The sequence below is a fragment of the Vanacampus margaritifer genome, chromosome 5 (assembly GCF_051991255.1).
Source record: "Vanacampus margaritifer isolate UIUO_Vmar chromosome 5, RoL_Vmar_1.0, whole genome shotgun sequence".
Taxonomy (NCBI): Eukaryota; Metazoa; Chordata; class Actinopteri; order Syngnathiformes; family Syngnathidae; genus Vanacampus; species Vanacampus margaritifer.
In genome coordinates, this window is record NC_135436.1 from 31,229,849 (window position 1) to 31,245,301 (window position 15,453).

General features: G+C 50.3%; 2 protein-coding genes across 2 annotated transcripts; both read left to right on the forward strand.

The window, feature by feature from the left end:
• The first annotated feature begins 418 nt into the window (after positions 1-418).
• On the forward strand, positions 419-11,323 carry lrch3 (leucine-rich repeats and calponin homology (CH) domain containing 3). Its single transcript, XM_077565310.1, has 20 exons — positions 419-942; positions 2,133-2,277; positions 2,362-2,488; positions 2,574-2,679; positions 2,905-3,041; positions 3,598-3,707; positions 4,392-4,485; positions 4,800-4,914; positions 4,994-5,247; positions 5,568-5,626; positions 5,699-5,744; positions 5,815-5,916; positions 6,307-6,336; positions 6,421-6,474; positions 7,460-7,490; positions 7,570-7,671; positions 7,747-7,835; positions 8,417-8,554; positions 8,623-8,700; positions 9,820-11,323. The coding sequence occupies exons 1-20, from the start codon at positions 663-665 to the stop codon at positions 9,973-9,975; spliced, it is 2,253 nt and encodes a 750-aa protein (XP_077421436.1). The 5' UTR covers positions 419-662; the 3' UTR covers positions 9,976-11,323.
• Positions 11,324-11,928: 605 nt separating this feature from the next.
• rpl35a (ribosomal protein L35a) lies at positions 11,929-15,424 on the forward strand. The gene is made up of 5 exons (XM_077565312.1): positions 11,929-12,032; positions 12,671-12,709; positions 12,942-13,094; positions 14,977-15,121; positions 15,332-15,424. The coding sequence occupies exons 2-5, from the start codon at positions 12,699-12,701 to the stop codon at positions 15,353-15,355; spliced, it is 333 nt and encodes a 110-aa protein (XP_077421438.1). The 5' UTR covers positions 11,929-12,032; positions 12,671-12,698; the 3' UTR covers positions 15,356-15,424.
• Positions 15,425-15,453: the final 29 nt, after the last annotated feature.

Consider the following 15,453-nt stretch of genomic DNA (forward strand, 5'->3'; position numbering starts at 1 on the left):
CACGAGGCATTGATTGCATGAAAAGTGAGCTCATGTGGACTGCGGGATACTTGAAGTGATGGATTGTGTTTATGAGTACTGATAGTTGTTACGATAACTGAATATGGTTAACAAATCTGATTGCTGCTGTAAAGCGCACAACAAGCACTTCACTGTGCAATGTAAATGACGTCAAATTTCAAAGTAACACGTGCCAGTCACTTGTTTTAGTGTTGCCCTTTTTTAAGCAGCCTCCATGGCAAAAACGGATAAAAATGCAATCGTGATTTGGGCAAATTTGCGACACTCAAAACACCCACTGAATGGCAACTTTTGCGGAGAAGCGTCGCGCTTTAAATGCGGTGCGAAACTGCAAAACAAAGTCGAACCACTTCCTGAACCCGTGAAGTGTCACACGTCATAGGTGACGTCATTTCCTGGAATGAATCGCGCCTCGATACGCGCTTCAGATCGTCTCGATGAAAGTTCCCACACGCACACAAAATACAAAATCGATACGCGCTTCAGAAATGGCACCGAAGCCTCTGCCAGATCAGTGATCAGTCTGTGCCGTCACTACGTAGGACCGCGTTGTGCGCATGCGCACCACTGTCTCCAAAGGTTAGGGTGGGAGTGTTAGCAATAGCATTAGCGCAGCGAGCTAAGCAACCAACCGCAGTGTAATGGCGGCCTCGGTGTTGTTGGGCTCTGCGGCGGACAACACCGGACTCGGGTTCGCAGTCGGAGGAGGCGGCGGTAGCGGTGCCGGCGCGGGCAGCGTCCTCGTGGCCGCTAACAACGGCCTGGCGTCGTCGGCGGCGGGCCCGGTGCCGTGGAACCGTTCTCTGGAGCGGGCTCTGGACGAAGCCTCGGCCACCGGGTGTCTGAACCTCAGCGGCAGGAAGCTCAAGGAGTTCCCCCGCGGCGCCGCCAACCACGACCTGACCGACACCACCCGGGCCGGTGAGTCCCGCTGAGTCGACGTGGTCCGAATGTTTTCCGAGCAGCACTTTTGGTGACGCTTCCGAGCGACTTGGGAGTCTTGGTAACTTGCAAGTGACAACAACATGTTGCTTGAGCCGCCACCAGCGAACCACATTCAGTCCAACAGTCGCAGGTCCGAGTCGGACCTTTCGGAGACGTTTGGTCGCTGTCGTCTTTGTTGTGTTCAGGCAACAAGGCCAACTTTGGTCAACTTTCGGACACTTTCGAGGACACTCTTGACAACTTTGCTGATGCTAGCGCGTTAGCCCGCCGCATTAGCATCCCGCTAAGGCTTGACTGGCGCGTTTCATCAGGGACGTCAAACTCTTGACTTGAGCTCAAGTGGCTCAACCAACTTTGAATAACAAGCATTCTAAATGTTTCCCGAGTCTCTGCTGCAAATCATCGCAAGTACATATTCACATTTATTGTCTTGTTTCAAACCTTGGAACAATCTGAAACGTGTTTACAAACATGATTTCAACAGCGTCCAACTGACAGATCAAAAGTGATCTAGCGTTTAAAACAAAAGTCATGCAGTGCTTTCCGAGAGTTAAACGGCCACAAAAGGGCACCTTGGTATCGATGACTGGTACCGGCCGCCGTCACGAGTACTCGATACATTGAAACAAGGCGGGTTATCAGCCAGTACTCGCCCATCCCTACTCGAAACAATTAATTGATCATCCAAATATTGATGAATTCTTTGCTCATGCATTACTTGTCACTCCATCGATGACTCATTGCACCCGTAGCCAGTTTACAGACGGCCAACGTTGCATTCACATTGACCGACCCCCGCGTCACTCAACACAACCGCTTTCAACATCACAGATACGACAGTGTTGACTTTGAAGATGGCGAGCCCGAGTTGTGAAAAAATAACTGCACCTCACATACAAATATTTGAATTTGACTGAATGTGGCAAACTTTAAAATGCATCTAAATAATTGCATCACCATTTCATTGATATCGTTTGCTGCCCTTATTGGACAACCACACGCACTCGACGTGGGATTTTCTATTTTCAGGCATAGTCACAAGTTTTCTTGCTATACGACCAACCGACCACAAAGTTTGTTCTTGGAACATCACATGACCCAAGAAGATGACATCATGTCCGAAAGATAACTTTGTTAACTTTGTGTGTGTGTGTGCGCTGACGCAGACTTGTCTCGGAACCGCCTGTCTGATCTTCCGGTGGAGGTGTGCCTGCTGGTGTCTCTGGAGAGTTTGAACGTCTACCAGAACTGTTTGAGATCTCTGCCTGATCACATGATCAACCTGCAGGCCCTCACTTACCTGAACCTCAGGTAACGCACACACACACACACACACACACACACACAGCCCTCGCTGTCTGCTTGTCGCTCACTGCCGCTGTGCGTCCCCATCAGCCGCAACCAGCTGTCGGCGTTGCCGGTGGTTCTGTGCAGCCTCCCGCTGAAGGTTCTGATCGCCTGCAACAACAAACTGGTGGCGCTGCCTCAAGAAGTGGGCCAGCTGAGGCATCTGACGGAGCTGGTGAGTAGGCGTCCGTCCGTCCGTGCGTCCGTCCGTGCGTGCGGGAGCGTCTCTGGCGCTGTTGATCAGCACCGCCTCCCTGCAGGATGTCAGCTGTAACGAGATCAGGACGCTGCCGCCTCAGGTGGGCCAGCTGCAGGCGCTCAGAGACCTCAACATCAGGAGGAACCACCTGGTGGCCCTTCCTCCAGGTAGGTCATCGGGCGGAACCGTTCGTTGCGTTTGCAATCAAATTGCGCCGACGACGTCGTCATGAAAGGCTGCCATTTAAATGCCTGCTGAGACGGAAGCAGAGGAAAAAAGTGACCCTTTATTTGTAACGTTCAGATATTTGGGCATGATTTCAGTCCACAAAATGCTTTATTAGTTGCGTTCCTTATTGTGTGTTTGCGTGACTCGTGTGTGCGTGTTTGCAGAGCTGGCCGAGCTGCCGCTGGTGCGTCTGGACTTCTCGTGCAACAAGGTGACGTCCATCCCGCTGTGCTACACGCGGCTGGCGCAGCTGCACGCCATGGTGCTGGACAACAACCCGCTGCACACGCCACCTGCGCAGGTACGCCCCCCGCAGGGCAAGAAAAGAACATGTTTGAAGAACACGATGTGAGCTGCTTTCAAAATGACAAATGATGGACATGAGCGGCAAAATGCTGTTCAGGAAGTCAATGACGTCCTTCTTCGTGTGGCCATCAAGTGTGTTCCGAAAGGCTTCCGGTGCTGCAATCGGCTCCTGTTTGAGTCGAACCCGCGCGCTCGCTGGCTCTGCACGTCACAAATTTGAAATGCGTTTTATGTTGAAATCATCACGTCAACGAATGGAGCCCAATCAGAACCGCAGAACCGCCTTTGCCGGTACGTCGGAGTACGTTTCGGACGCAAGTCGATACGATTCGCATGCTAAGTACAACATATTTGATTGATGCGCGTACGTGACATGTACGATGTCGCTTACGTATGCGGCAAGAAGACCTTGAAAAGAATGCAATGACGATATCACAATGAGCTGATTTTTCCGAACGGCGTTGAGCACTAGCAGGAAGTCGCCTTCCTGCTCTTCCTCGCTCGCTCATGTCCAAAAGGTGTCAATAATCATCGTCAATAATCTTGTGTAGATTTGCATCAAGGGCAAAGTTCACATCTTCAAGTTCCTCAACATGGAAGCCAGCAAGACGACCCCTGACCTGCCAGAATACGACAGACGAACTTTGAACTTCGGCTCCTGGTCTGAACTCATCATGTGTGCATGCACGCACACACACACACACGGGGTTTACATCTCTAGTGGGGACATCTCATTGACACGATGCATTTCCTAGACCCTAACCTTGAAGGGATAGTTCTGGTTTTTAGACATGAATGTGTCTTGTGTGTCAGCTGGATACGCCGAGCGCCGCATTTTGGTCCCAACAGAAAAATCGAGCCCGACTTTTTTCTAATGTGCAGTTTTGTGATGCAAAACACAAATTGTTTTGAGAAGAAAAAGGCGTTATTTTTGTGACCCGGCCCAACTTGCCGGACTGCTTTTGTCCCGACCAGCTCTCGGGTTACGGGACGCTGTCAGTGCTGATTTCACGCCACTTTAGGTGAGGACGCCATTCATGTCCAAAAGCCCCAAATATCCCTTTAACCATCACAACTGACTGCTTACCCGAACCCCTTCAAAAACCCAACCATAACCCAATTCAAACCTAAACTGTGAAACCAAGTTTTGACCCTCAAAAAGAGGTTTGGACTCATGGGGACCACCAAAAGGTCCCCACAATGAAAGCAAAAAAACAGAAAAAGGTCCCCATGATGTGATATAAACCCGTGCGCGCGCGCACACACACACACACACACGGTCAGTCGCACATGACCTCCTCTGGGTCTTGCAAATAACAGCCTCGTTTGTGTGTGCGTGTGTTAGTGTTGATGAGCTGTGTCCCAGTCGGACCTACGGAGCGTTGGATTCGGGCTTCAACAGTGTGGACAGTGGAGACAAAAGATGGTCAGGAAATGAGGTTAGACTCACACACACACACACACACACGCACGCACACACAATCTGACATGTATAAGAAAAGCATCACGCTCGTGATTTCGTTTGATGGCGAGCGTCCTGCATTGTGATGTCATGATCACACTTGAAAATGAACAAGAAGCGCTCATCATTTTTTTCCATCACTGTGTAGCATTTTGGCAAACGGACATCAATAGATATCATCAGACCGAATCCATTTTTGTTTGCAATCGGGACGTGTGATCAATTTATGACACAATCATTGCTGGACTTGATAGATTAATGACATCCTGATGTGTGTGCGTGTTGAACAAGGAGCTCTCCGAGGGACCTGCTCGTGTGCTGGACGTCCACAAAGAGCGGACGAGAGCGGCGGCGGCGGTGGCGGCGGCGGCGGCGGCGGGGCCCCCCCTGCTGGCCAACGGGACACGTGAGCACACTTTATTGAGCTTGGCGGAGGCCAGCAGGCGTAGCGGAAAGTCACATGGTTGCTGCGTGCGTTGGTGCAGATGAGCTGGAGCAGATGGACTTCATCGACGGCGAGGAGGAAGAGGAGGAGGCGAAGAGCGCGGCGGGAGGAGAGCGAGCGGCGGGAGGAGAGCGAGCGGCGGGAGGAGAGCGAGCGGCGGGAGGAGAGCGAGCGGCGGGAGGAGAGCGAGCGGCGGGAGGAGAGCGAGCGGCGGGAGGAGAGCGAGCGGCGGGAGAACGGGCCAGCCTCAGCTCGCAGTTCATGGCCTACATCGAGAGACGCATCAGCAATACGGTAAGCTCAACACCGGCTTCAGCAATATTTGCTGCCGGTTACAGCGCCCCCTACTGTTGAACTGGCAGAAGGCAAAAACGCCACTTTGTCCACGTAAACGTCATCTTCGTCTTTTCTTGGTGTTTTCTTTTTGTTTTTCGTTTCCATTTTGTTCTGTTGCTTGTTTGATTTTCATGACTTAGTTTTTTCATCATTTCCTTTTTGTTTTTTAACTAGTCTTTCATTTATTGTTTGTTTTTCCTCTCTTTTGATGTCTTTGCTTGATTGATGTCCTGCGTTGAGTTTTTCATGCGTTCCCACGCGTTTGTTTGCTCGCTCAGAGTTCTCCGGGTCAAGTCGGCTCATCCGGAGCAGACGACTCGCGACCGAGACCGAGCAGGTACGCACGCTCACGTCCAGCTCGTCGCCACGGTGACCGTTTGCCGTCATGAGTTTTGTGTGTGTGTGTCAGGAGCGCGCCGGACGGTGCCACAGCGCCACCTAGCAGCCAGGTTCAGGTGAGGTCACGTCAACCGTTGTTGACCTGTGCGTGACCTCTGCATGACCTCACGTGCGTGTGTGGCTCAGAGAGGCGCGGGCGTGGAGAAGATGAGGCGAGAGGCTCAGCTGGCCGCCCTCAGGTACGACGAGGAGAGACACAAGACACGCCCCCTGCAGAGAGACGCCAAGGTACCAGTAGCCAATCACGTGCCGGCTTTTCGCCACATCCAAAATGTCTTCTTGGAGGCTGGCCTCTCCTCTTCTCTTTCTTTTTTTTCTCGTTTTCAAACATAACATTCAAAGTGCTTTTTTTTCTCTAGCGTGTTCAGAAAGCAAATGAAACTTTAATGTCAAAGTGCCGCTCAATTTCTTTAACACGTGTGGGAATTGATCCAAGTTAATTGTGGGCGGGACATTTGTGTGAAAAATGCCGTTTTCCAGCTTTGAATTGAACGGCCAAAGAAATCAAGCGGGGAAAGTCATTTAGCAGCGTAGCGCCCACTTGGCCTTTGCTGTGACCCGAGTGCGGCTTCCAACACCTGAAAGTTGTGTGTGTGCGTGCCTTTGTTTTGTTTGCAGAGTCCAAACAAGTCCAGTCCGGACGGCAAGGTAGCCACGCCCACACTTTTCATCCAGCACTCCCGCTGTGTGTGTGTGTGTGTCAATTTGATGCGTGTGTGTGTGTGTGTGTAGAACGTCTACCCCTTGAGACGCTCGACCCACACAGATGACTCCGCCCTCTTCATGGTAAGAATGGGCCGCACCTTGACTGAATTTGCAACTTGAAAAAATGCAGTGAGCGCTTGACAATCCCGTCCAATCCTCCCGAACAAATGTGGGACAAAACGATTGATGGCTGACGTACACGAGCCATTCGATGAGGATCCGTTTTCGTGAACTTTGTAGGGCCGTTTAAAAGGTCAAAGTCATTTGGAGGCGTCACATTTTCCTCCAATCAGGGAACGGGACTTCCCCGCAGACCAAAGCAAAGGATTGAGGACGAGGTCTTGAAAAGGAAAGTCCACTTTTTGGCTCATTTCCTTCATTCACTCGTTCCCGACTGCTCGCACCCTTTGCCGTCCGCTCCTCCGCATTGTGGCCACTCCTCAAGGTTTCTCGTTTACAAACGGATTTTTAGTGTGGAACTGTCTCGGTCCACGTTTTCACAGATCGTCATTTGAAGGAACTGGCGTCGCCACAAGACAATATTTGTGTGTTTTCATACCGTTGCCGACCTGCGCGGGAACCTCCGCCTTGACGAACGCTTTGCACGTTTCCGCTGATCGAATCAAATGTCAGTCGGTTGTCGCACTGCCGCCGTATTTGTCTGTTCCAAACGGGACATCCATTTTGGAAAATAATTGCCAAGCGCGCTAACCAATAGTGTAGCAATCGTGTTGTTGTTTTTGGATGTTTTTGTGTCTTGTGCAGGTGAACTTTATTGTCAGGCGCGCGCGTGCATACAAAACATAACTTGCAAAGTCCAGTCCAAAGGACCACATGCAAAGTCCTGATGTGAGGACAGACTTTTGTCTTGAGCGTACGTGAGCCCGCCAGCGATGACGGGACTGAAGTGACGCAGCCACGGATGAAGATGACTTTTGTGATCATGTTGACGTTCTTATTTGATCCTTGTTTTGTTTTGTCTTTTGTGACCGGACCAAAAAATGAAAGCGCAACCAGCTTGACTGTTTCCCGCCGCTAATGCTAACATGTGCGCTTGTGTCCGCAGGGCGAAGAGCGAGGCGGCCTTTCGCCAAGCGGTAAGAAGGCACCGCCCACCCGATGCCTTTTGTGGTAGCTTCCACGCTCGCATTGACTCCGCCTACTTTGTATCGCCAGCCAATCCCGGTCACGCCTCCTCGGGGGACGCCGCTCCCTGTCGCGGCGGACGCCCTGAGAGCTTCCTGTACCGCCTCAGCCTACGAGAAGAAAAGCGGAGAGGTGAGCGAGCGCCGTTTGCCGTTAGTCGCCGTTAGTCGCTGTGTCCAACTTGACTTGCGTCTTTTTGTCCTCTAGGGGACGCCGCCGCCTCCCCTCCGCACCCGCAGGAAGTGGCGCCCGCCGCCGTTGGACATGACAACCAGCTGGTGGAGCAGCTCAGGAAGGTCACCTAAATGTTTGCTTATACACGTGACGACGCGGGCAGCCAATCGGGGGGGGGGGGGGGGGGGGGGGTCGTTGTCTTTTCATGGACAGGCGCACGTGAGCGCAGCGTGTAAACGGGCGCATCTTCATTGGCGTGTCGGGCAAGTCTACTCGACTGGACAGTGTTTGGGATGGCCCAGTAAATCACAATTTCCAAATTGCATCAAATGAATATCAATGTTCTCTTCTTATTTCTCATTTGTGGTACTCGATTGAAAACCCTTGAAATAAGGCCCGATACCTGGTATGGATACTCGTGTATCCCTATTGAAAATGTTTCAGTAGTGGCTGTAACTTGGCACACGTGCTCGGCGGAGGGTGCGAAAGCCTCCAAATGGCCGGGTCTCGCGTGCGGATGACGTCGTGGCCGTTTTGCCCTCCCTTCAACTGTGAATGCATTTTGCACACGTCCTTCGCCTTCATTCATGAGGGGAGCCGCTTCCATTGAGTCTGTTGCGTTCCATCGTCCCACAACGCTCGTCCAGCCAAATGAAGCAAAAGCGGGTCGGCGCTCACTCGTCATCATTTTTGTGTTCGGCAGAACATCGAGGGCCGGCTGAAGGTGTCGTTGCCTAGCGACCTGGGGGCGGCGCTGACGGACGGCGTGGTCTTGTGCCACCTGGCCAATCACGTGCGGCCGCGATCGGTCCCCAGCATACACGTGCCCTCCCCCGCTGTGGTGAGTGCGTCGGCCGCTTGCCGTGTCTCCGCCGGTCGCCATGACAACCGTCCGCCGTGTGTCCTCAGCCCAAACTGACCATGGCCAAATGTCGGAGGAACGTGGAGAACTTCCTGGAGGCGTGTCGCAGGATGGGCGTCGCTCAGGTAACAAAAGTTGGCCGACCTGTCGCAAGATGGAGGATTTTTGTGATCACGATTGGGATCGAGCATCAATGAGCACATAAGTCGACAAATGACGTGTGGGCAAGTATTTATGAATAATCGTATTTCAAGTAGCCTGAGACGTTTTGCGCTTTTGACGTTTGTGGATCGTCTCGGTTTGTCAATGGATTGCTAATAACTTGAAGGTGATTGGTTGAATTTTGCTGCAACTTCCAACGTCGTCTCAACATGCTTGAGCGGCGAATGTGTTCAAACATTTTGCAAGTCGATTTATTTCCAAGCACATTTCAAGGTGATGATGTCGTCTTTCGCCGCTTCTTTCCTACTAACGCGTTTGTCTCCTTGTCTTCTCATCTCTCTCCTTCCTTTTGCTTGTCACGCACTCAGAAGCGCCTGCGCTCACTCTGTGCTTTCATGACCCGCTTGCTCGCCGTCCTGTCATCAGTCGCGCGTGTGGAAAGGAACGCTCCGATGTGACCCGCGTTTGCCAAAGCCGCTTTTGGCCTGAGCCCAAAGAGAAAGATCTCGGCGCTCGGTCCAGTCGGGCCGCAAGCAAGAGTTGCGCTCCGATACTCGCGCATGACCTCACATGACATGGCGGCCATTTCCACGGATGGGAACGCAGGTCCGCACGACACGCCCCCTTTCAGCGCCGTGCCTCGTCTGGGCCGTTCCTTACGGGAGATCCTGCGGCTTCGAAGCCTCTTTCAACTTGATGTCGGCAAACAAATGTTGATCCTCCTCCTGAACGTTGCACGTCATGAGCGATTGCAGGGGGTTGGGGGGGGGGCAAGCGAAACTCGTAAGCACCTGGAATGCGTGCTGTGTTGCTGTGCACACAAGTGGACCGGTCGCCAGTCAATCCCGTTCAGCCGGACGTCACGCAACCCATGAGCGGTCGTGGCAGGCGGGCCGAATGTGGCCAAGCGCCACTTTTGCGGCACCAGCCAAGAGCGCCTCCATGTGGTCGATCCCAAGATCCCGCCCATCCTTGTTTGTCCTTTTTTGTGTTTGCTTCATTTCACTTGTGTTGACCCATCTTTGCTTTGTTTTCTTTTTGGCCTTCCCTCCTCCATGTTGTGCGTGCGTGTGCGTGTCCAGAGTGACTTGTGTCTTCCGCTTCACATCCTGGAGGAACAAGGGCTCCCCCAGGTGGCCGCCACCGTCAGCGCGCTTCTCCACTTGGCCCCGCCCAGGCACGGCCTCGCCGCCGCCACGATGACCACGTCCTCATCCGGAGCCTCGCTCGGCATGTAGTTGGCATGTTGTCGCCGTGTGCGTGTCAAGAGCACAACACGTGATGATCCGCCATCTTGCTGCACCTGTTTGCAATAGCGTTAGCATATCAGCAGCCCACCGACAATGCCATGTGTACTTTTTGGGTGTGTGCGTGCGCACGCGCGACATGACTGACATGAAGTCACACGACTGACAAAACATGACCTAAGCTGCAATCGTTGACCTCGTTACTGCTAATAATGAAAGAAAGAAATGTTTTGTTTCCTTTTTCTTCCTTCTGAGTACCGAAGCGTGTTGCTGCCATGTGTTAAGTTGGACTTGATCTTTAGCAAAGCTAAGCACTTGTTTTTCCTTTTGGCTTCAGGTCACTGGCGGAGACCTGTGTCAGTACGTGTGTCTTTGTTTTTTTAAATGAGTAAACACTTGGCCTTATTTATGAGATTGTTTTTCTTTGACAGTATTCCAGAAAAGCAGCATAGCAAGTAACTTTGATTTCGAGGACACTAAAAGGACTCTGTGGCCTGACTGTTCAAATGTGATACGTTTCATGTTGTAACTCACACGTTATCACGTTTTAACTTGTAACGTTTTGTGCTAGCTTATCACGTGAAATTGGTGATACCATAAAAAGGGATCACATTTTGCCATGACATTTGTCGTCATTAAAACGTGACCTTTATCACGTTATATATTGAATGTTTGGCAGCAATGCGCTTCCGTACATTAGTCATTAGCGTAAGAAAAAACTATTGGCGAAGTTTTGATGTTAAATGTCTTGACATCTGTGCGATGAACTTTGCCATGTTGTTATGACCTCCGCTAATGTGAAAACAAAACCAAAACGTACGCGATTGGCCTGCCAAGTGAGCGCGCGCTAGCTAACACGTGCAATGCTAACGTAAAGATGCGGATGATATGTTGCCGTTCGTTTGTCCCCATCACATTTTTTGTGTCTCATGTTGCACCTTGTTTCTTTCTTTCTCATCTTATTCACTTTTAATGTTCCCCACATGATCACGTCGGCCCCCCTGCTGCATTCTGGGACGTTTGATTGATGAGGCTGCGCCGTCTGCCTGTTTGTGTACAAATGTGTTGTGTAAATACAAAGTGTGTAGTTGTGTATATAAAGAAATGGCGTAAAGAAATGTGTGGTCTTTGTGCCTACACGCGTTTTACATGTTGCAAATTAGTTGCATTATTCTCTCAAGAGTTGAGGGGAGAGTTGGTTACCACGGCAACGGTCAAAAAATTCCAATTTGATTTTTTATCCAAAAGTGTTTGACACATTTCCACTTTTTTGTCTCTTGCTGTATAAAAACAAGTCATTAGAACACGACTGTCTGTCAAATAAATATTGGAATTGGAACATCCTTGTATATGTTTGATCATGTTTACAATTTAATAATAATGATGCATGAGATTTCCTATGAGCGCTTTTTTTGGCCACTCAAAGACGCGTGACAATGGATACATTATTCACGTACTCACACATGGACACTTGTGGCGGTGAACTACGTACATAGCGGGGCAGATTGACGGAAGCGTGGATGCCCCTCCCACCACCACAAGACATTCGCACCTGTGTGAATGACACTTGAGTTCATGCGTGTGATGTCTTGCCCAAGGACACAAAGACACATGACTTGGGAGAATGGGAATCGAACAGCAGACCTTTTGAACGACTGGCTCTACCCCTGAGCCGCGGCCGCCACAAACACAAGAAACTGGGTGCAAATATTTATTAAATCAAAATAGTGTTTTGGTTTAAAAAAAAAAATTTTAAAAGGCGCGATTTTTTGGGCGATTTCTGAGACGAAACTTCCGAATGTAATTTAAAAAAAGATGTTTCAGATTTGGACTAAATGTGTCTTCCTCTAAGACATGCAACACTTTGTCAGACGAAAACCAAAACTAGATTTTAAAACGACTGCAGATTGCCTGCATGTACGGTCGAGACGAGTAAATCCAAACGTGCCTGTTTTTGACCAGGCGCGCCGCGGCCACCCAAGTCGGCAACAATTTCCCAGCATTCTTTTCGTGCGGTCTTTTTCGCCATATTTGCGCTAGCAGAGCAGGTAAGAATCTCATCATGTCGACAAAATGTCGAAAAATATTAAATAAATGTGAGTAATTTGTGCTCGCTGCTCGTCGTCATGTCGTCTTCGCGTTATGTGCGTACTTGGCTCTTTTGTGGACCTTATGATGGCCGAGATTGAACTCGGATTCCTCTGCTAAATGTTAGCCAGCTGCGGCTACCTCCGCCCGCCGGCTGCTCTGGTGAGGTTTTCACCGAGCTCAGAGGGTCAAAGTCGGCTTTGGCCTGACGGCCGCCGGTCACCATATCCTGGAACGTTAGCGTGTGAGCTTTCCAGCTCGTGATTTCCTCTCACCAAGTCTGTATTGACACCAGCAATTCGGGACACTTTTGGACTCGTGACATTTGTTAAACCGACGCAGACAACCGTTAACAACATCGACTTTAAAGAGAAATCCGAAGTACGGAAGATGTGCTGAGGGGGTCACGTGCTGGATAGTAAACGTTTGCCTAATCGCGTTTTTGCTCTTAATTGAAGTTCCATTTAACGATCATTGGAACGTGTACTGTACATGGATGGATTTTGAGGGATGTTTTGTTACAGCTTTATTCAAAAGTTGAAATGGAAATACAACAGTATGTCATATTTCACTGTTTCACTATTTGATGTGTGTGCAGGTGAGCTCTCCTATAAAGAAAAGCGAAGATGCCAGGAAGGTAAACCTGATTGTTAAGTTGCTTGTAGCTGAAAATGAATTGGGATTCAATGACCGTCCGTGACATTCCCGAAAAGATGTTGTTCATTGTTTTCCAGAGGATGCGCTCGTGTTTGATTTCGAGCCGCCGCGAAAGCTAATCGGTCTGCTTTCGTGCAGGCCTGACGAGAGATGCGAATGCTGCTGAAGGTGGTTGAAATGGCTGACGTGCGTGCGTGTGTGTCTCCGTGCAGGCTGTGGAGCAAGGCCATCTTTACGGGCTACAAGCGCGGCCTGCGGAACCAGCGCGAGCACACGGCGCTGCTCAAGCTGGAAGGATGTTACAGTCGTGACGAGGTCGACTTCTATCTGGGAAAACGATGCGCTTACGTCTACAAGGCCAAAAAGTCAGATGTCTTCCTTCCTTCCTTCCTTCCTTCCTTCTTAAAGAAGTTGGGGGCAGCGGGTGTGCCTTTCTGTGACTCTTCCAGTCTCCTCCGTATAAGCTGCCGATGACACTAACCAATTTTCAAGGCCAATGGCCATTCCAAATGTGCTATCATATATATTTTTGAAATTTATTGCATTTTGAAAATCTCATGAGTGAAATGAATCCTTTTTTAGTGCCTTCATGCTTAAAACGGCAACGAACATTGGTCGCTTTTCCAATACTTTTTTTTTTTTTTTTTTCGTTTTGGTCCTTTGGCATTTGTTGAACTTGTGATTTTCAAGTCCACAAACGCATCATAAAAGTTTGAACTTCTTGATCAGTTTAGGTCGTAAAAGAGGCAACATCGTGAGATGAGGAAGCAAAAGCCGATTTAACGTCCAATGACGTTTCTAAGGACTCTGTTTGCCGTCAAGTGCCAACTCGAGCATCTGCGCTGGCGCTTCTTTTTTTTCTTTTCTTTTTTTCCTGCTCGTTTGCATGGACGTCATTCATCCTTTTGAGCTTCGGCCAATAAGAAATCTTTTTGAAAATCCTTCAGCGGTCACTCTGGGGCTGTTCTCTGCCAGAGGGGTGGGCCATATGACGATATGCGATGGAGTGACGAAATGTGGGCGGGGCTCACATTCTCTCATTTCTGTGGGATCGTCGGATGGCGACGTAAAGCATTTCAGCACAATTTGACCGTCGGCTGATTTTCTGCCACTGACTGAGAAAGACCGCCGTGCAGCCGGCCCCCATTTGACAGCCAGTCGGTGTGGCCAAGTACCGCACACACCTCGTCGCACCCCCGCGTTTCCCACAAGCTAGCGCGAGTCGTGGCGCGTCATGGCAGAGGAGCCGGTTTGTTCCCAAATTCGTCGTCCATATAGAACCGCTTTGGCTTCGCGCCAAAATCATCTGCAAAGTGAGGATGAAGACGACTTCCGGCAACACTGCCGACGTGCGTCACCTGAAGCGGCAGCGTCCCGCACGGTACAATGACAGCCGAGCTAATAACTAGCGGCGACAGCAGCTCCCACCCGCGTTTGCCAGCTGCCAAGTCGTACGTTGGTTTGCCTCAAACGCCGCCGTTCCTCGGATGCCAATTGTCGAAAAATAGTGGCGCAAACCATTGGACATGTTTTGTTTTTGCAGCGTTTGCGAAATGATCCGGTCGAGCGGCCAATTAATTCCAATTTGCAAAAGTCACCCGCGTCCATCCCAGGACACGCAAACGTGCGGAGCTTAGTCAAAAAAAAAAGTCTGTTTGATAACCAACCCGCGATGCCCTCGCAGGGTTGTTCACTTGTTCCAATGTTGACTTTTATTTATAAAAGCTGCTTTTGACTTTGCTATCGTCAGCAGTTTGTTTGAACTTTGTGTTGACAGTAGATGCTCCGCCCTCTTCTCAACTGAAGACGTTCACGTTTTGAATACTCTACACTATTTCAAAACAGAACTCTGACTTTTGTGATTGTTTTGCTGCGCTATCATTAATATTTTTCTTTACAAAAGCTATTTATTATTAGTGTTGCTTTTCACAAACTGGCTGTAGCCGTCCTTGCCCACGATTCATTCATTACGACCCTCATTTCATATCCGTCTCATATTAATGAAAAGAAATTGTGATAAAAAAAAAAAAAGTGCTATTCCATTTTTGCAAGATCGCTCGCCCTTACTCTTTTGTGTGTAAGCTCAGTGGCGGCCTCGTTGGCCGCTTGCAACAGACGGACTGGGAGAGTCACAGAAAGGTCAACGAGTGGCTGACCTTTCAAATTCGGCCACAAACGTCAGCACAAATCCCCAAATCGCTTTCTGTGTGTGTGTCGTGTACTGACGTGTGCGTGTGTGTGTGTCAGGAACACGGTGACGCCTGGCGGCAAGCCCAACAAGACGCGCGTGATTTGGGGCAAGGTGATGCGCGCCCACGGCAACAGCGGGATGGTGAGGGCAAAGTTCACCAGCAACCTGCCCGCCAAAGCCATCGGACATCGCATACGAGTGGTACGAGCGCATCGCCGTCCTGACGCCAACTGATGAGGCTTTCCGTCCCCGTTGGGCCGTTTGGCTCACGACCAGTCGGTTTGCTTGCTTCGGTGCCGGACGGAAAACACGGCCTGGCAAAATGAATTGGACCCGACCCGCTGTCCACATTTCACCGTCTCGCCGCCTGCCAATGTCTGATTGCCCTTTCGTTTTGTTTTTTCTCCTCAGATGTTGTACCCTTCCCGAGTGTGAGCGACATGGCCGCCCCACAAGCTTGTTGTTGTTTGTAAATAAACAATAAAAGTTGAGACGCTCGACACATTCCGGTCTGCTTTTGTTGCGTGTCCGTC